The following is a 20,894-nucleotide window of genomic DNA, read 5'->3' as shown; positions in this document are numbered from 1 at the left end:
AAGAACAGGTATGATTTGAAGGTACCAGGCCAGGAGTAAAAATGCCCATGGATGCAATTAATAACCAAACATATTGGTGACTTGAAGCTGCTGGAGCATTACATAGAGGCAGCACAATTACATTTGCAGCCCACAGCAGTCCCCAGATTCTCTGCCTGAGTTTGGGCAACTGTCCCTTTGTGCCCCCTTCCCCTTCTCCATCTGTGCCCCCTGCCACAGGAATGTCCCTCCCCAGCACAACCTGCCCCTGCCCTGGGGAGAGGCCCCTCCTCACTGTCTGGAATCCATCCATCCTGCACCACGCACAGCACCCAGATGGCACCGGATAAAAGCTGCAAACCTGGGTAAAAATTAGCAAGCCCGGGTAAAAATTAATGGAGTTAGACTGAGTCCAACAGGAGAGGGGAACCTGCGCCCTACAGTCACTGCTGACAAGGAGCCACTTCAAGAGGACTATTTCTAGGGCAGCTGCAAACAGAGACTTTAATTATATCCCCCATATGGAAAGCAAGTGTCTGTGCTACCTTCTGGCCCTGTTTCCAGAAAAAAACCAGCAGCAGAAGTAAAACTAAAAAACCACCAGCATTTCATTTACTACAGCTCCAGAGAGCACCAAAACCTGAACTAACTAGTAAAAAAAACTTCTTTCATGTTTGCTGAAGATAACTGTAAGCCACAACGTAAACACAAATAACTCATAGAAAACAGATCTAATAAAAACCACAGGCATTTTAAAAAAATCATCTGCTAAACCAGCACAACTACAAAGCTCAAAGACTTGAATGAAAGCACAGCTTATATTAAATAGACGCAAAAGAAAGATTAAATCACATTACTTGGCTTCAATCTCATGAATAGTTTAAAGTCTAATTGCTCCTGTATTGTTCCATTTATGATAAAAGTTGTGGAGAAGGCGACCTGATTTACAAAAAAAGCTTGCAAAAATAACAGCACCTCCCAAAACAGCCTGTTCCAGCTCCTGTTTCATTTAGCCTCAAAAGAACAAAGGAAAACACAGCCACAATTTTAAAAAGCCTCCATAAATTGACGGTAACCTCCCCAAAACATCCATCAGCCTCACTGCCCGGCCGATATATTTTTAATTGAGATTTCTTCTTGCCAGTTTTCCTATGACTCTTTGTCCTCAGTCACTTCTGCGAGGACACGAGCCACGCTTTGAGAACAGCCTCAATAATTCAGCAGCTCAGACTGTGCTTACCCACACCGAGCACATCTTCCAGCCGATCTCCTGATTTACAGGAAGAGCTCCATGGATCAGAACCAGCCCCCCGGCTCCCTGTGCCTGCACGAGAGGGTCAATAACATGCACAGACCTTGGGAACACAGCCAGCCAACAGGGCATCTGAAACACCGGGAGCTCATAGGCCCAGGGGAAGGGCTGAAGGCACACACTGCCCGACCTTGTTTCCCACTGGATGGGACTCTGCTGCTCACTCCTGGGCAGGGTGGGAGGCTGGTCCCTTGGGACAACAGCAGGCTGAAATTTAAACCAGGATCCCTTCCCCTGCGCCAGGCTGGAGCTCCCACCGGCATTTCAGCCAGGGACACAACACGGCCACCAAGGAGGGACCACGGGTCAAGCCAGCTCCAGCCAGGGTGGGGGGCATAGGGGCAGCCATGAGAGCCCCCAGATCCAAGGAAAAGGCAAGGGCAGAAGAGGAGCCTTGGGAAAAGGGCCAGGGGGGTTTTCACAGCAGTCAGCACGTGGTGGGGCTCAGCACACAGTCCTGGTCATGGGGATGATCCAGCAGTACAGAGGAGCTCAGCACAGCACCCTTAAAGCCAGGGGGGCTGCAGCCAAGTGAGGGGCACCAGCCAGAGCCCACCCCATGTCCCCAGAGCTGCTGCCTCACCCTATGGTCAGAGGGAGGTCACCTTCAGCAAGGACAGAGCCCAGCCAGGCTGCATTTCCTGCAAAGGCTGACTTGGCCAACAAAGCCACTGATAAAAACCAACAGAGACATGGCTGGGTGGAGAGAACAGGGGAAAAGGCTACTTGAAAGATTTCATAAGGGTGGAGAGAGGAAATACAGAAGTTTTTTTCCCCATGTAATAAATTTAAAGGACAGCCCAGCCCTATCCTGGACTTGAGGAGTGCCGTGGACAGGGGTGACAGCTGAACAGACCTTTTTTGGCAGGGATTTTGTTTTTCCTTCTGGAGGCAGCCTACCCTCAAAGCAGGCAGCACTGCATCTTGCCAGCAAGCATGGCACAATGGCTGCAAGCACAGCTCCTGTTCAGCAGCACTCTGCACAGAGTCAGCTCCCCAGGGATGCAGCAAGCCAAAGCCAGGGAGGATCAACTGGGGCAGCATCACTCCAGTGCTGCTCTTAGTCCAGAATCTGTTGCTCCTGCTCAAACACAACCACCGACCCTCGGAAGTTTTCAGCATCTCAATTCCTCTCTTCCCTCCCCTGCTGGCAGCCAGGGTTATGAAACCATTGCTCATCTTGAAATACAGGCAGCAGATCTTTATTTTTGGCAGTCCAAAAGAAAAGTTCGACCAGCATGCCGCCAGCATATAAAATCCAGGCTCATAGGAACACTTCAGGCTCGAGAACAGAAAAAGGACTTTGAGTAAGAGCCAAATGTTTTGCAGAGGTCACAAAGCAAATACAACGAGGTCTTCCTGTCTTCAAAACTCTTCCTCCCTCCTCTCCCCGGCTCAAGCTGTGCACATATGTCTGTTCATCAGCAGCTATTTTAGCAGGGCAGCAAGCTCTCCAGAGCAGTGATTTGGCCTGGCAAAAACTGAAATAAGAGCAAAATGGAAAAAACCTCCCAGTTTGCAACTGTCAGTGCTTGCACCACCCAGCAGAGCTATAATTTGTTGGTTTTCCCGTTGTTTTCTGGTCCTCTGAAAGCCTGAGCTCTTCAGTTATGGAAAGAAAAAACCCCTAAATACCACGTTATGTATCCCAGCTGGGCCAGACGTTACTGTAACCTCTGCCACCTCCAAACATTTTGCCCCTCGTTAAGTTTTCCCAGCATTTCAGAGCCAGGCTGCCAGCTGGCTGGCGAGAAGCCCGTTTCCCAGGGCAGTTTCTTGCCTTTCCCCTGGGAAGCAAGCCTGCCTGGCTGAGCACGCTCCAGGGCAGAGGCTGCAGGCTGCCCTGCCAGGATGTGCCTCACGCCAGCACCCCAGAAACCAGGGCTGGCACCCAGGGCTGGCACCCAGGGCTGCCCAGAGCCATCCCCCAGACCAAGCCTGTCCCCACAGAAGCTGCCCTGTCCCCCAAATACAGCCCCCAGGAGGGAGGGGACAGCAGGTCCGTCCTGCAGAGTCCTGCCCCAGCATCCTGGGGTGCCTCAACCCCCACAATGGTACCTGAGACCCCAGCACATCCCTATGCTCCTCGCTCATGGTTCAGATCAACCTCTGCAACTCCTAAACCATGAAAACTGTGGTTTTCTAACTCTGCCCCTTGCTGTACTACAGACAAATGGTTCCACAGAAGCAGCAGGAGATAAGAGGGAAAAGAGACAGAAATCACCCACTTCACCCCCTGCTCCACAGCCAAAATCAGCTCCAACATGACCCAGACCACACTGGGAATATTTTCATCTCTGGGTACCACAGTGACCAACAGATTTATCCTTGGGGCTTGCAGGCACATGCCAGGACTCTGGATCAGTGAAATCCGCCCAGCCAGGACAGAAATCCTCACCATGGGGCCTAGAACTGTTTATCTGCAGGAAATCCTCTGGCTCCTGTTGTGGCCAGGCTGGGGAGGGAAGGCAGCAGGGCAGAGAGAGCAGCGCCCAGCAGAGCAGAGCTGGGGAGGGAAGGCAGCAGGGCAGAGTGAGCAGCGCCCAGCAGAGCTGCAGGAAAGCTGCAGACACAGGGAGGGAAGGCAGCAGGGCAGAGAGAGCAGCGCCCAGCAGAGCTGCAGGCACACAGAGCTGAGGTTTCAGTGGGCCTCAGCCTCGCAGCCTGGGGGTTCCCCCGTGCTGCACCCCAGCAGCAGCAGCTGCAGAGCATCCCTGGGGATGACTCAGCCATCTCCAGCCCATCCGTCTCTTCCCTAGCCAGGCACCAGGACAAGGGCGTTCCTGCTCTCACAGCCACCAACAGCAGCGCCCTCAGCCAAGGCTTCCTCTCTGCCTGAGGGCTCCCCACCCTGCACTCACTGCAGTGGCACCTGCCAAGTGGAGAGTCCCACTTCCATCCATCCAACTGCCCCAGAGAAACCACCCCACGGAAATTCTGTGCTCCACAACCTCAATCCCCCCATGGAAATTCTGTGCTCCACAACCTCAATCCCCCCATGGAAATTCTGTGCTCCACAACCTCAATCCCCCCATGGAAATTCTGTGCTCCACAACCTCAATCCCCCCACGGAAATTCTGTGCTCCACAACATCAGTTTGGCTGATGTGAGGACAAAAGCCCTCAGGGCATCACAGCTCATTTTACTGCACTCCCTCCCTGAGCAAACAATGTAAGAAAAGGTGAGCTGTAAGGAAGGAGGAAAAAACAAAACGAATAAAAGCCTTCCACAACTCAGACTGAACAGAAGTGGCATGCAAAACGCCACCCAAAGCAAACAGAAAAAAATTCATGAATACTGCATTTCAAGGCTGGCTTTAGCCCCCTGAGTGCAGTCTGAGTCCCTACAGATAGGAGCTGCTTGGCTTTGTATGAATGCTGGGGAGGAATTACACAGAAATCATAATAAAAGATGGAAGGGCTGCTCACAAAAGTGGATTTTTTTTTTCTCCCTGCATTTAATTTCCCGGCAGTGAGATTTATTTTTTTTATTTTTTTCCCCCCTTAAGCCAATTGAGACTCCAGCAGCAGAGCGTCGCTGCAGTCAAGCAGTATTTAATTTGTATTACTGCTGAAGAGATCCTGGATGGCAGCACCAAAGAAGCGCTTCAAATTGTCTGGCCTTGCCTGTTGCACATCTTACTCAGCTTTTCTAGGTCCTTTACTGCACAAGAAACAGAGGATCCCTCTGGTCTGCAAATTGGCCACAACAGTGCAAACAAATCACATCAACCAAGAGAGCAATGCCTCTGTTTCCCACTTCAATCATCTCACAGGATCTTGTTAAGGTATACAGCATGCTTTAAGACATGCCAGATGAAAACACACAGCAAAAAATTACCAGCCCCTCCATAAACAAGGCCGGAGTCCTTTCACCTACAGATCCTGAAATTCAGCTGAAAACAAGAGCAAAAAGCCTGCAGCAAAGCATTACTCAGCAAAGGCCACAATGGAGTTTAACAGGAATCTGGTTCAAGGTGGGAAATAGAAAAGAAAAGCCTGATTTGAGAGCTAGAACAGGAGCTTACCCCTCCTTCTGCTGCAGGAGGCAAACAAAAAGCTCCTTGCAAACAACTGGATCATGCACTAAGCTCTCATTAAGGAGGGCAGGACAAACGTCTCTGAAGCACTATCAATTAGGCTGGATGGCCAGAGGAGATGTGCTTTTAGACTAAACGGGCTTCAGCTGGAATTCCATCCCAACAACACCACTGAGGTTTGGGGGAAAAAGCCCTGGAGCCAGCAGGAGGTGCCCACAGAGCGGGCAGAAGGGGTGGCACAAGGGGCTAAACACTTTAGAGAGTACTGGTTCTGATCAGCACCTGATGGTGGCAGTGAGCATCCCTGTGAGAGCACAGAAACCATGGAGGGGAGGAGGAGAAAACCCAGGGCAGCTCTCCTGCCACCAGGGAGCCTCAGCTGCTCTCCCCACGCCACTGTCCCACGGGGGCTCAGGATCCAAATGCACTTTGCAGCCATCAGAACAGTGCCCCGTGCCAATCAGTGCCCAGCAGCTCCCTGGGGTTTGGCCCAGCCTGAGAAACAGCCCACATGTAAAAATAAATATATATATATATATTTAATGCATCTGTGTATATTGCTTAAATGCATATTTAATGTGCATCTATTGCAAGCATATATATTTAATGCACATACAGCTACTGAAGTCACTGCAGCCTGGGGCAGAACAGGCTTCTCCTGACCCAGCAGCCGTGCTGGTGCCAGGGCCAGGGCCGGAAAGAGGAGACCTTTTCAAAGGGGCAAGTTTCAGTCTCCCCAGGCTACAAGTTCGTAAATCAAGCTTTAAAGCAGTTTGCCACTCACTGCCATCCCCTGCAGCACACAGGCAGCCTGGCCCTCCTCCCACAGCTGGGGTCAGGCACTCCACAGAACAGCTCCCTGCTCAAGTCCTGGAGTCAAGCTTACTGCAAAAAAGCAAATTACTGAGGCCCAAATCAAACATGAGCCAGTTCAGGCACGCCCAGTGAAGAAGGCACTAGTGGCACACTGGATAATTGAAGGAGCTCAGCAAAGTGCAGCATGCTGGTTCCAGCAGAGCAGCAGGGGCTGCAGCTGCTCATGGAGCCAGCCTGTGGAACGGGTGCAGGGAGCCAAACTACACAAGATTACTGCACAACCATGTCAATAATAATATCAGAAATGGCTTACCATCATCAGCAACCAGAGCAGCAGTGCCCTTGTTTCCTATTTGCAATGAGCAGGACAGGACTCCCCTGTGACTGGCAGGGTGTCCCTAAGGGCAGAGCCGTGTCCCTGTGCCCTCCCTGCTGTGCCCATGCCAGCGGCAGCCCAGGGGTGTGAGCTCCCAGGGCAGCAGGGATCACCCCAACAGCCACAGCCCACTGCTGGGGCCAGCCCTGCCTGCAGCCCCACCATCTGCACAGCCCCCACAAGTCAGAGAAAGCTGCAAACCTCCAGGCAGACAAGGGACAGCACTAAAAAACCCCACCACTGAACCTCGATATTGCTTGCTAACTGAAGTAGGAAAAAAAAATCTTGTCTACTTGCAAGAGTGAGGGAGCTGGCAGGGGCAGAGCTGCAGACATTGCCAGGCTCTCCTGGCTCCCACAGCATCACCTGTGGGGCTCCAAGCCCAGGCTGCACACAGGTGTGCCAGCTGGGACAGCACAGGCAGGTGAAGCCCACAACACCCAAAACCAGCCTGTCCTTCCCAGACCTCAGAAAGCACAGAAATATTTCCAATATGAGTAGTGAGAAGCAGACTTCAGTCCAGATGCACAGGTAAGGCATTTGCAAGGTACCCCTGGGACAGTCTGTCCTAGCACAGGGCTGCTGCCCTCTCCCTCCTGAGCAGGGGACACACGTGGGCAGAGCCACTGGGTGACTGCCTGAGCCATGCAGCAAAGCTCCCCACTGCCCTGCAGCCCCAGCACCCGCTCCCACACACCAGAAACACAGGAAACTCCCTGGAAACCCCCCCAGCAAACACCTTCAGGGAAAGGCAAAGGGGTTGACAGCACAGCCTGTGTCCATGCTGCCTGGAAAAGTGCCCCTTGCCAGGCCCCTCCCTTGTCCCTGCAATGGCAGCTCCTCTCAGGCACACCTCAGCCACTGAGACGCTCCCCACCTGGCCAGCCCAGCGTTTCCTGGCAATGGGTTTACACCTCCCAAGGGAGAACAGTCACACAATGCCAGGAATTACACAGCTGGGACAGGAGATGCAAGCCCGGTGCCATGGGAGGAAGATGCTCACAGGGACCAAACCTGCGCTGCTAAAAACATGATCACTGGCAGGCAACAACTCATCTGGGTGTGAAGGCTTCATCTGACTTACAGACACCGTGAATGCTCTCCATCAGCTCTGCTTTTAACTAACACCCAAAAAAAAAAAATAAATCTCTCCACTAAAGACAGCTACAGCCAGAACACAGCAGTTTTAATCAGAAAGGAAACACATAAACCAAAGGCAACAGGATGAAATTAAAGGCAAAGCTGAAAAGCTCGTTATTAATAGATGCCCTATTTGCTTTTACAAATTTTATTATTAAAAGCAAATTGCCATGTCTTCAGCTGCAACGCCAGTCAGCTCAGCTCCAAACCTCTCCTGCACAGCCCAAACAATCATCATTACCCCCAGCAAAATACCAGCTGGGGACAAAAGTGGCATGGAGGGAAGGAGAAAATACAGCCAAGACTTGTTATTCTCCACAGAAAAGTTTCAGCATGCCCCAGGTTTAATTAGAAGCATCACTTATCATTAATGTCTGACCGGTGCTTTCCAGCCCTCCCTGGAGCAATTCCCAACTTCCCAAACTTTAACTGAACACATGCAGCTGTTTATCCCAGGCCAAGCTTTTGCTTTTTGTTTTATTTTTATTTATTTTTAGCCAAATGGCTGAGCTATTTCTGGGAATAAGGCTACAGTTAGGAGACAGTTAAAGACAAAATGGTCACAGGAATTTCACAAACCCCTGTGTCCCCATTTTCCAGGGAAGGAGCAGCAATGGGGGATTGCAGCCCTAAGCTTTTTGCAGCCCCAGCTTCCCTATTTGAGCCTCCCCTGACTTCTCTGTGGTCAAGCATGGGCTGCCCTGTGGCTGCTACAGGGGAACTGCCTGAGCACGTGGAATGCTGCTGTCATGCTAAACACATCTTACAAAATAAAATTCCAGCAACTTTCATGAACATTTCAAGTGGCTTGATTTAAATCCATACTCTTTTCAAGTGTGGGATTTCTCCCAGCAGAACGGCCACCTGGTGTCACAGAGACCCCAGCCCCAGCCTTGGCTGCTCACAGGTTTCTGTCACAGAAATGAAAGCAAAACACTTCCTGCAGAAGCTGGCATCAGGTATCTGACATGCAGCCTCCCTCTCCAGGTGTTAACAGGGCTGGACTGGGAGGAACAGACAACTCCTACAGCTTCCAACTCCTAACTGTAACCATCTTTATTATTAGAATAGGAACTGCAATCACACACTAATGTTTGGTTCACACTCTATGGGAAAAAAAAACACGTGTGAAAGAAAATCACAGATGTGTAATAAAATCTATTTTTGCACACAGAGCACCCTTGCTGCACATCCTAAAGATGGGAGTGCAAATCAGCATCCTCCACCACAGCCTGGGACACCTCCCACACCCCCACCACCCTGAGCTGGGCAGGGACAGCCCCACAGGGCCCAGTGCACCCAAGGGCTCTCCCCACCCTGCCCTGACCCTTCTCACCTATTCCCAGTGCCCATGGGGAATTCACTTCCTATCTAAAGAGTGACTCTGGGCCATGGCCCTCGTTCAGAATAGGTCTCAGTGGGGTGGGTATCTTCCTGCAGAGCTCCAGGTAGGACCTGCCCCACAGGGCCCCATGCCCAGGCTGGGGTAGCCACTGCTGGCACAGGGCAGAGGGATGGAGAGGGCCCTGTGCCCCAGCTGGGGTACCCACTGCTGGCACAGGGCAGAGGGATGCCCAAGCTGGGGTACCCACTGCTGGCACAGGGCAGAGGGATGCAGAGGGCCCCATGCCCAGGCTGGGGTACCCACTGCTGGCACAGGGCAGAGGGATGCCCAAGCTGGGGTACCCACTACTAGCATGGGACAGAGGGATGCAGACCCCAGGATGAGCAGCAAGAGACCATCACTGCAGCCTGTGACAGGGCACAGAGCCACACGGTCCAGCCCAGGGACAGCCCTGCACACCCACCCAAGGGGCACCTTGTCCCCAACACCTGGCACAGTGCTGAGAGCCAGCAGCTCACAAGGAGCCCAGCACTTGCCAGACACCAGGGATTTACCAGCACACGGGCTGCAAAGAGGATCAGGCCCCAAGGTATTTAATTAAACTGGAATAACACAACTAAGGTCCTATTGTTACACTCCACACAAACACTCCAACAGAAGAATTTTGCTCCCAATTACAGACTGTTGGCTGTTCTCTCACTTTTCCTAGGGTTTGAACACAAACAGGAGAGTGCCAGGGCAAGGAGCTGCATTGACTGCAGAGACACCCAGCACAGAGCACCAGCCCAGGGGCTCAGCCAGCAGCAGGCACCCCAAGAGGAGGGAGAACACCCTGGGGTGCTTCACCCACCACCCCAGCCTTCCTGCCCCGTGAGCAGGGTCAGAGCTCCCAGGGCTCGATTCCAGACAGGCCTTAAATAAAAGCAAATTGGGAGGAAAAGTGAACACAACGAGGGCATCAGTAAGTTCTCTTTTTGCATTCCTCCCTTATCTCTCCCCCAGCCCTGGCAGAGCTGTGGCCAGAGCGGGGTACAGTGAAGAGCAGGAGAGCAGTAGGTGAGAAAAAGCCCAGTCTGTGATGCAGACACAGGGAGCAGCACAGCTGGAAGTGGACAGTGCTCACCCCAGCCCCTGAGGAGCCCAGCCCAGCAGAGCGACCCCAAACCTCCCCTGGACATCCCCACACTTCCCCACCCCGCTCCTGCACCCTCCCACAAGAGCCGTACAAGCAGCAGGAGACTAAAAATAAGACTCCAGTGCTAGAATCTGTTTCCAAAAAAGAATTAAAGTTGTATTTCAAGTTGACAGTATCTCCTAAAAGTGGATTAACCATGGCAATTCAATCCCACCTCCCTGCAGTGATCCCAGCCCCACTCTTCCTTTGACAGGGATTATTTCGGTGGTGCAAATCAAAGTTCAGAATCCAATTTGTTTCTGAGAGCATCAGTCTGCACACCCCCAGGTAGCTGTGCAGACCACATGCACCACTCGACCCTTCCTGTTCTTGTTACCATCCCATTTCATACCCTATCCATGATAAGAGTTCATAGGAGGGAAAAACAGAGCCACAAACAGTCATGCTGACAGGGCAAGTCACCTCCATTGTGCCTAAGCTGCGAGTTAGAACTGGAAACAGGATTTTTACAATCTGTTGGTATTTATGAGCCTCAGGCAGAGACCACACAGTGGAGAGGTTACAGTGCTTGTCTGAGCAGCCCTATGGGATCCTAAGTGCCAGAAAATCTGCAGCCTTTAATAACTGCAGTGAATTCCTGCAATGCCATCGCCACAGGATGAGCATCCCTTGAAGCCCAGCGCTGCCCATGCAGGAGCGAGGGCCAGGCAGCACCTCAGGCTGGCTCCACAGTGACTGGCACAGGCTGTCCTCTCCTCCATGGAGCAGGAGGGAGAGGACTGGCCCAAGGCTACCGTGGCAGCCTGCAGGGCTGAGGACACAGCAGAGCTACAGCAGCAGGGCACGAGCTGCTCTATCAGCCAAGGCTGATATGGGGGGACCCACGCCACTTGCACCAGCCTGATAAACTGCTCCTTGCTGCTGAAATGCTGCTCACAAAGCCAGGAGGGGCAAACAGCGCTAAACCCCACACCAACACTGCAGCTGACCTGGCACTCTGTCCTGGGCCCTGAACAGAGCTGCTCCTCCAGCCAGAACACCACCCAGCCCTTCCAAAGGGCTGCTGCCACAGCCCAGCCCTGCACGGAGCCTTTGGAAATACCTGGGCTGTGCAGGGAGGGTTTCTCTGCACCCCAGAGGACATCACACCCCAGCAGCACTCAATGTCCCCTCCTCTCCATGCCCAGGGACTCAGAGGTGGCACAGGGACTGCGTGGGAGCCCAGGCAGGGCCGGGACTGCTCCTCACCAGGGAGGAGGGTGCTGGGTCCAGAAGCCAGGCAGGCACCTCCAGTTGGCCGCTGACAGCAAGCAGCCACCTGAAAGAGCTTTGCACTGAACCCGGTGGAGGTGCCTCAAACCACAAACGCCTCTCGACAGGAGCGGGACAAAAACTGCCGCTGGGGTGGGTGGGGTAGGAAGCACTCAGGGCAGAGCTGAACTCAAAAGGCATCAAAGCCAGACAGTCAGGGCGCTGAGTTTCCATCTCATCTCTCTGTCCCCGAGGCTGCAAAACAATGGTTGAGGTAGGTGTGTTCTCCACAGGGCTAACCCAGAGCCTGCCACAGAAACACCGCCTACAAACAGAAAACCAACCCGAAAATCAAACCCTTCCCTCCCAAATAGAGCTACCTCCAGAACTGACAAGGCGACTTAGAGTCGCTTGTGCTCCAAGCCTGGAAAACCGGCCACAAATATCTCGCTCCAAAGCAAAAGCCAAGAGGAGAGCGCGGCTCGGGGCAGAGCCCGGGATCGCGGCAGGTACCCGGGAGTGCACCGGGATCGCGGCCCGGAGCCTCGGGCAGTGTCACAGCACACGCAGATCCATGGCACGGTGCTCGGGCAGTGTCACAGCACACACGCACACACACACACACACACACACTGCCCCAGCTCCACGGCACGGTGCTCGGGCTGTGTCACAGCACACACACCGCCCCAACTCCAGGAACTTCGCTAACTACGCACTGCGCAATCAATGACACTGCTGAACAAACAGCAGCGCCCGGAACGACGGTAAAACACCGCTTTTCGCACATTTGCTGCGGAAAAGGAAAAAATGAGTAATTACAGAGCTCAGGCCAAGCAGTGAGGTCACGGTGAAATCTCCGAGCAGCCTATGTGGCAGCGGGAAGGGATCAGGATGGAGCCGGCGGGGGCAGAGCCGCATCCCGCCCCGGGCAGGAAGAGCCACGCGGTCCGGGGAGCGCTGCCGGCGGGGGAAGCGCCCTCCGACAGGTCTGGGAGGAAAAAACAAGGTTTGGGCTCCGGCAGCAAAGGCAACTTCTGGAGGGCTCGCAGGTCGGACGGAGCCGCCGCGGCGGGGCCGGGGCGGAGCCCGCGGGGAGGGGGATGCGGGAGCCCCCGCGGGAGCACAGCCCCAGCACAAGGCAGAGAGAGGAAAACAGCGAACTTTGCCCGCCCGCGCCCCGGCCCCGCACTCACCAGGCGGCTGAGGCTGCGGCGGAGCATCGCGGCGGCGCCCGGCCCCGCCGCGCTCACCGCCGCATCGCCCGGCCCGGCCCGGCTCGGCTCCGCTCCTAGAGGGGCTGCGGGCCGCGCCGCCGGCCCCGCTCCGCTCCGCGCTCCATGCCGCCGGCCCGGCCCGGCCCCGCTCGGCCGCGCTTTGTCCCGCCGCTGGAGGCGGCGCCGCCGCCGCCCCGGAGCAGCCTGGGAGCAGGGCGAGCCCCGCCGCCGCCGCCAGGGGGAGCCACCGAGCCCGGGCGGGGACACGCGGGACGGGGACAGCCGGGGACGGGGGACACGCGGGGACAGCCGGGGACATGGGAGGGGGGGACGGGGGACACGCGAGGACAGGGAAGGGGGACAGGGAGGGGGGACAGGGGACACGCGGGGACAGGGAAGGGGGACAGGGGACACGCGGGGACAGGGGACACGCGGGGACAGGGGACACGCGGGGACAGCCTCGCCCCGCCGCGCTGCCGTCCTTGCCAGAACCGCTGCCGTCCCCTCCGCCGGCCCTGTGTCCCACCGCAGGGCCCCCGTGCTGTGTCACTGGCGTAGAACGGGTCGCGGTGTAACCGACCCTAAAGACCATCGCAGTCCCACCCCTGTCCTGGCAAGGACACCTTCTGCAAGTCCTGTCCCATCTGGCCTTGAGCATCCACACCTCTTCTGGACAGCCTTCTCAGAGGGAAGAATTTCTTCCTCATATTAATCAAAACCTGCCCCCTTTCAGTTTAGAGAGCTAGCCCTTATGTGACCTGCCCCAAGCGTCATTCCCCCGGCCCTATAACTACATGCCCCATAAAAAGTCCCTGTCCAGCAATCCTGCACCCACTTGAGGCACTGGAAGGGACTCCAATGCCTCCTCAGAGCCTTCTCTTCCACAATCATACATCCCCAGCTCTCTCAGCCTGTCACCATGGCAGAGATGCTCCAGCCCTCAGAGCATCTTTGTGGCCTCCTCTGAACTTGCTCTAACAGGTTTCCATGGCACTGAGGGCAGGGATCTCAGGAGAATTAGGGGCAGAACCCTTCCCTCACCTGGTGATGCAGCCCAGGGCAGGGACAGGGCAACGGGGGAGCAAAACTCACCTGAAATGCTTCCTCCAGGAACCTTCTCCCTACTCGAGCAGACACAGAGCATGAGAATATTAATGTAAACCACCAAAACTGAAAAAGACCAGATGTGACCTAACAAAATCGACATGTTTTAGTTGTTTTCAACACCAAATTGAAAAAGACGAGACATAATCTGACAAAATCTATGTGTTTTTGTTGTGTTTTCAACATCAAGTTGAAAAAGACAGATGTAACCTAACAAAATCGACATGTTTTTATTATGTTTTCAACACCATTATTGCCTAGTAGTAAAACAGCCTTCTCTGGAGCAATATCCTCTGCATGAGGGCAGGGAGCTTCCCTGGGCTGTCCCGGGCTGACAGCTCCAAGCACCTCCAGGAGTGGGCAGGTTCCTTGACCCCAGGGCCCAGGGGCCACTGCCATTCCAGCAGTTTGCATTGCTCCCATTTTAAAGCCAGCTTCGTCCTGGAAACTGAGCAAAACTCACCTTGTGGCACCACAACTGAGCCTAGAGAGCAGGTGGCAGCTTCCAGAGGCCTGGAAAACACAGATTTTTCACTTTGCATTTCTAAAGTGAAGAGAATAGCATCATATTGATTTACTAAGGCTAAACCCAGTCACATTTGCTCTGCATAAGCACCCACTGTCTGGCAGTTTCACACAGTGTGACACATCCAAGCCTGCCCCAGCACCAAAATAGGAGTCAGGTGTCGGGCAGGCAGGAGCTGTGGGGGTTTTTAACCCCACTTCTCCCAAGGCAGCAAGCAGAGGGATCAGGGGAGGCTCCACATCCCTGCAGAGCAGGGCAGCGTTCCCAGGCACAGCCAGCACTGCTCTGCATCCCAAGGGCAGCCTCCCACTGCTCCCTGTGCAGCTGGGCTCTTACTCACCTTTCCACACAAAGGCCTCACCACAACAGAGGAAACCAGAAAACAATGCCAGCCACTTTAAACTAATGAATGGCAATTGTTAAACACCTCTAAATAATGCCCAACCAGTTTGGCTGTAGAGTTCCCTCCCCCACAAAGCAACAGAGCACCGACCAACGCTACCCTGCAGCTTCTGCCTCGCTTTTTGGGTACTTTCCTGGTGTTTTTCTAGCCTGATTGTGTTGGTAGAAGAGGGAGCTGTTCTCAGACACTTTTCCTGTGGCAGGGCTCTGTGGTAGGTGCTGAACAGACCAGCCAGAGCCCAGCCTTCAGGGTTTGACCCCTGCATGTCTCCAAAGGCCAAGGCAATCTGGCTTACCTGGCCCACGGAAAAACAGCTTTAGTCTTCTCCTCAATATATCACTACAGGTACAGCTGCTCCTCACCTTTCACCTGAATTAACTGATCAGGAGAGTTGGCCTCACCAGCAGAAGAATCCCTACAGCTGAAATTCTGATGTTTTAATTTTTGTTAAGTTTACTAGGATTAGAAGCAAAATGCAAGACTTGGACTGTGACACAAAATTAAAAATGAGATAATTAGCTATACTGCAGTGCTACTAGGGACAGAGACCCTTTCCCAGGGAGCTCCAGGATGAAATAAGTGCAATCACAGCTGGGAAGAGCCACAGGCGAGTGTCTGGTCTCCCAAACTCGGCCAGAGCAGAGCCACAGCGTCCTGCAGTGAGCCAGATCGTTTAGATCCATCCATCCATCTCCTTACCTGACCCCGCAGGGCTCCACTGAGCTGCCGTCACCCCCCTGCTGCTGACACAGTGGCTGCGGGGCAGCAAAACCCCATCTCAGCAAAACCAGCCCCGCGCAGAGGAAGCAAACAGCCCTGACTGGGCTTTTTCACAGCCTGGAACCGCCCGCACGGTTCCGCTGCTGATTTGGTGGCAATTCTAGCGGCTCACGGGTCTGTGGAAGGGAAATCTGTGTTAATGCGCCTCTTAGAGCCGCGCACGGGCGGAGCCGTGCCCAAAGCTCCTGCACGGACTCCGGCCAGCCCAGGCACGCCCTGCCCATGGCAGGGACCACGAGGGGCAGCGCCCTCTCCGAGGGACAATTCAGCGTCACACGGCTTGGTTGGAGTCCCTCGCCACTTCGATTAGCACAAAAATGAGCACAACCCAATGCGGAGCATCAGCCGAGCGCCGGGCAGGCTGCAACCAGGGCACGGACAGAGCGACCGAGGGAGAACCTCGCAGCGTGGGCAAAGTCACGAAATCCTCCCACAGCATCGTTCTCGCGGCCTTGTTTTGGCTGTTCTCGGCCACGGGGGGGTCGGAGCTCAGTCCCTGGCAGGTGCCACAGCAGGAGGGGCCGGGCTCCCTCCGGCCTCGGGACACACTCTAACATCGTCGTGGTTTTGGGTCTTTTTCTTTTAAACATTTATTATTGCAGTGTTTGCTTCTTCCGCCATCGTGTGGCCAGTTGGAGGATAAAGCGCTGTCCGCAAAACAAGCAATCGGCTTTCCACGTCTTCCAAATATCGTAAGGATTTTATAATATCCGATGTCCTAAGAAGTGGATGGAGATGCATTAATTCTCACCAAGTCCCTCCCACCGCCGGACGGGTACTGCAGGTTTGTCCTTAGCCTGAGGTAGGTCTCGTTAATCCAAGCGTGTGGGTCGGCAGCTCATTTACTGCCAGGGCATCCCCTGCCCATTGCCTTGCTGCTCCTCACCCCGGGCAGGAGCACCCGGGAAAAGGCACTGCCTGCTGAGTGCCACCACTTCGAGGCCACCTGTCCCCTGACAGCCACGGCAGCGCCATCTCCAGCTGCAGAGGGGAGTTCATGCTCAGGGCTGCTCAGTCCCAGGCTCTGTTGAGAGCCACAGGTACATCACAGCATGCTGGGATCATGGGGGAATGCCAAGGAGAAGCTGACACCAGGTTTTTCCTTCACTTCTCCTGAACGGGACAAATCCTTCACTGATTTGGTGAAACAGGTTTTATGAGAAATGAGAATACTTTTGCCAGCCGATTCCTGCGGAGAATTCTTGTCTGTGCACACCTGAGACTCCCAAACCTACCCTGCCAGCACGAGGAGACCAGCAGGCACAGAACAAGGACCTCACTGTGTGAAAACAGCCAAAACCACCCAAATTCTGCATCTGCTGGAGTCCTACCGATGGCCTGGAGCTGCTGCCACCCCTGGCAGTGCCCACAGCCCCTCAGCAGGGCAGGGTGCCCGTTCCATGCTGCCCTCATGCCCACCCGCCTGGGAGAGCCAGCGAGGCTGGGGATTGCAGGAGGGGTTGCATCACTCTCACAAACACCCGCGAGGGCAGGAGCTGTCTGCAGAGGGTGTGCTGTGCACGCAGCCCTGCCTCCAGAGCTGCCCTGCAGCAGCAGGGCTGGCCAGCACCAGCTGGGCACGGCTCTGAGCACCAGCTCCCCAGTCCTGCCTCACGCCTGTGCCAAGCACCAGCTTCAGGTGCAGGACTGCCCCCGTGACGTGCTAACCTGCGGCAGGGACTTCTCCTGGGCCTTCCCCAGCCACCCTGGGAAAGGAAGGAAAAGGCAAGTCCAGGGCCAGCACTGAGCACTGACTCAGCAGTGACACCACACCGCAGGGTCCATCACACATGGGACCTGCACGCGCTTTTCTCCACCCCTCAAGTGCATCTTCAGTCAGTTCATGACTCCTTTTCTCCACCCCTCAAGTGCATCTTCAGTTTATCACTCCTTTTCTCCACCCCTCAAGTGCATCTTCAGTCAGTTCATGACTCCACCTGCAGCTCTCTTTGCTGGAGCAGGGCACAGAGCTCAGATGCTGGTTGCTGCAAGCCTCTGCAGCAATTGTACCTGCAATCTATTAACACAAGGCTAGCCCAAAAAATAAACACAGAAAAACCCCACGAAGTCCCCCCCAAGCCTCTCCTACAGCTGCACTGTGCATGGAAGGTGGGGTGCAAGGTCTAAGATGGGAGCTTGGGTAGCAGGCAGGATTTATGCCAGCAGGTCAGGGATTTGGGCTACAGCCTTGCTAAACTCAGCTGCACTGAAGTGAAAGTGCAGTTTAACGAGGTGAAAGATCTCTCACAGACAAGGCCCGAGCTCTGATTGCTGCAGCTGACTTGCAAATGAAAAAATGTGGTTAATAAATTGGCTCTTGATCCCACATCCAGAGATATCCTGGAGCAAAGCCCTAATTAATACACTGATAGGCATCCTCAAGAGGGACTTTGTCCTTACAGTGTGAAATAACCTGTTCAAATATGCAGCAACTTACAGGGTTACAATTTACAGAAGAGAATACTAATTTTAGTTAACAAAATCCCCCATTTTAAAAAGAAGACTTTCTTTTTCAGAGGAGGGGAAACCCAACAAATATATTTGGTACATGACGTGACAAATTTATGTACCTCAGACTCCAGCACATTTCCTGGTGCCCCAAGACAAACGTATCTACTAAATAAATTGGATTATATCCTTCCTTCTGCCAGCAACAACGTCTCCAACAAGGCTCCTTTAACCTAGAAAGGGAAAGTTTTCATAACGTCTCATTTTCCAGTCCTTTGTCCTCTCCCTCCTTACAAAGTATTAACAGCCTCCTCCATGACCATCAAAAGAAGCTTAGGGAGTTATTGTCAATTAATTCAGCCTTGTTTTTTCTAACATTTTTTCAGCACACATGACAGCAAACACTCCAGATCTCATTTTTAGTGTAGCACAACAGAGGGTCTACAACAGACAACAAAACATCCAAAAGAAACTCTGTGCACGGTTGCTTGTTCTCACTATTGAGCTTATTGAGAGCTGCCTGTTATCACATATATTGCAATATCTTGAATGATCTCTGAAAATCCCCTGGGCCCTGGTGTGCTCATCTGAAAAAAGCTGAGCCTCTTGCCAACACTCGCTGTTTGACTGGGGAACTTCCACAAGAGCATGCTGGCACCCAGCCCACCCAGCAGGAGAAAGTGTACATAGCAACCAGCTTCTCAAGTACAAAAAGCACCCACCGCAGGCTTTTATCAACCCTGACACCCGTGCCAGGGTTTAAAATCCACTTACCTTCTTTACACGTGTTCGTTTAGGTCTGTACATACTCCAAGGAGCTTTCAGAGAGCAGCACAACACAGGCCAGAGCCCACAGCTCAGCAGTGCCGCCCACAGCCCAGCAAAGCCAAGGGGCTGCTCGCCTTCCCCCACAGCCGCTGCTCTGCTGGGCTAAGAGATCCATTTTAATTAATTTTTATACCTTTCTCACAAAGCAGGGCGGGCAGAGCTCCGTGTGAAAGCCCCTCACCAGCCCAAACCTCAGGCTCTGTACCCAGGAATCCCCTCCCCTTTCCCTGGCTGCTGATATGCCCCAGGGCAGGTGATGGGATTTACAGATTTACAGTGGGCAATGAGAGTCACCTGCAGGCACCCCACAGGATGTGTCCCATTCCATTTGCCTTTCCAAACACCCATTAACCTGCATCACTCGTAATTAATTCCCTTTACTGCCCTAAATCACTGTTCACATTCCAGTGTCTGAGATATTCTCAGAAACCACTCGCTGGCTCCTTCTTCTGTAAATTTGGGTTAGTGAAGAACAAAGAACTGCCATGTTTTTCACACGTCACAAATCTCTGTCTCTTATTTCAGTTCTTTTCCTTTGTCAGGCCTGGTTGCTGGTGGGTTTGCCACCCCACACTCCCTGATGTGTGCAGCAGGCTCTCCTTCCCTGTCCTGCCCCTCGGGCACAGGGCATCCTCACTGCAGCTGCCAGCAAGGCTGATCCCCAAAGCGTGTCTCCGTCAGAATCCTGGAAATTGTTATGAAATCTACAGTGGTTCTGTTATAAATGATCAAATCGGAAACCAAATTTGTAAGAAAATTTAGCAATGATTTATTAGGTCGTTAACAAAATAGAATTTCGATAAAAAAACACCGCAGCCAAGGCAGCGTCAGCCCCGGGATTGGCGCTGGGTGAACCTGGATCCGACTGACAAAGTGCCAGGGTCTCCCCAGTGGTTCACACCGAGTGCTTCATGCAGCCAGCTTATAAACAGTTTATTCTGCCTGAGGCAGAGATGAGAGCTTATATACAGTTTATTCTGCCTGGGGCAGAGATGAGAGCTTATATACAGTTTATTCTGCCTGAGGCAGAGATGGCCAAATGTTCCTTTGTGTCCCTTCACATGCAGAACTGGGGCCATACATGTGCAGGGATGGACAACAGTGAGTCCAGGTGTCTGGATGGATGTCTGAGCACTTGGGCAGAGCCTGTATTCGCAGGTAGCAGAGTGGCACCGGTGCTTGAGTGTGGTAGATGCAATCTCCCAGGTGCAGGTCCTGGTGAGTGGCCTTAGGCACTCCAGGGAAGTCAGCAATCATGGCCCGGGAAGGTTCCATTCATACAGACTTGATATTATCTTAACGTTGTCCGGGAACCAATTGAATAAAAATAAGACTCTGCTCCCAGCCTGGGTGGTCAGACATACTTTGGAGTCTACAACATTTTTATACATATATAGCATGAATTATCTCTACCATATACTACAGTTCCCAGTCCCCTGGAAACTCTAATGTATATGGGAAAAGCCACAGTTTAGTTTTTATTGAGAAAACACAGCAGTGGATGTAGAGCAGCAGAGGTGCCTGTGCTCTCAGCAAGAGCTTGCAGTGGGGAACCTGCTGCCCTGCCCATGTGTGTGGGGCAAACCAAGGGCTCTCAGAGGAGGTTTCAGAGTCAACATCACCCCCATCCTCTTCTGGGGGGGCTGTAACAAAGTGTAGCTGCTGGCTAAGCCCAGGCAGCATGCAGAAAGTGAAATGTCATGCACAGCAGGGCCATGGGTGGAACTAGAGGGGCTGGCAGGCTCAGCACATGGACCCATCTTCCAGGCTCTCCTGCAGGCCTCTCCTGTGCTGCCTGGAAGGATGGGGGTGTCCTGGACACAGGAGACTCGCCAGGGTTTGAACACTGACCAGGCAGTGCTCTTCACAAAAGAGCAGCAGGCTCACTACCCAACTTTAAATGCTGATAGTGATCACAGCCACCAGGAAACAGTCCAATTGTGCAAAGCAACCTTGGTATGAGGGGGTGGGAGGTGTATTCCCACAGGCACTTGCTGAAACATCTCTTCATCTTCTCCTGGCAGCACACAAACAGCCATCGACAAACAGCCAGGCTCAGAATCTCTGCCTCCATCTCTGGCTCTCTCCATCCTTCGGGCTCAGGAGGGCCCAGGCTGTGGGCAGAGCTGCTGGTGACCCTGCTGGCAGATGTGGGTCTCTGAGAGAGCAGCACCAAGAGCTGCAGAAATGCAGAACTC

The 20,894-nt window shown here is 53.6% G+C and overlaps 1 protein-coding gene across 6 annotated transcripts in view; it reads right to left on the bottom strand.

Moving 5' to 3' along the window:
* ATP11C (ATPase phospholipid transporting 11C) overlaps positions 1-12,786 on the bottom strand; it is a 54,682-nt gene extending 41,896 nt beyond the window's left edge. For all 6 annotated transcript variants that reach the window (XM_036401969.2, XM_054516332.1, XM_054516333.1 and 3 more), the window contains exon 1: positions 12,587-12,786. In XM_036401969.2, the coding sequence (XP_036257862.1) occupies positions 12,587-12,613 (27 nt within the window). In that variant the 5' untranslated portion in view covers positions 12,614-12,786. The remainder of the gene's footprint in view (positions 1-12,586) is intronic.
* Positions 12,787-20,894: the final 8,108 nt, after the last annotated feature.

The sequence above is a fragment of the Molothrus ater genome, chromosome 14, assembly GCF_012460135.2.
Source record: "Molothrus ater isolate BHLD 08-10-18 breed brown headed cowbird chromosome 14, BPBGC_Mater_1.1, whole genome shotgun sequence".
Taxonomy (NCBI): Eukaryota; Metazoa; Chordata; class Aves; order Passeriformes; family Icteridae; genus Molothrus; species Molothrus ater.
Note: the sequence above shows the minus strand (reverse complement) of the source record. Positions and strands in the feature narration are given on the sequence as shown.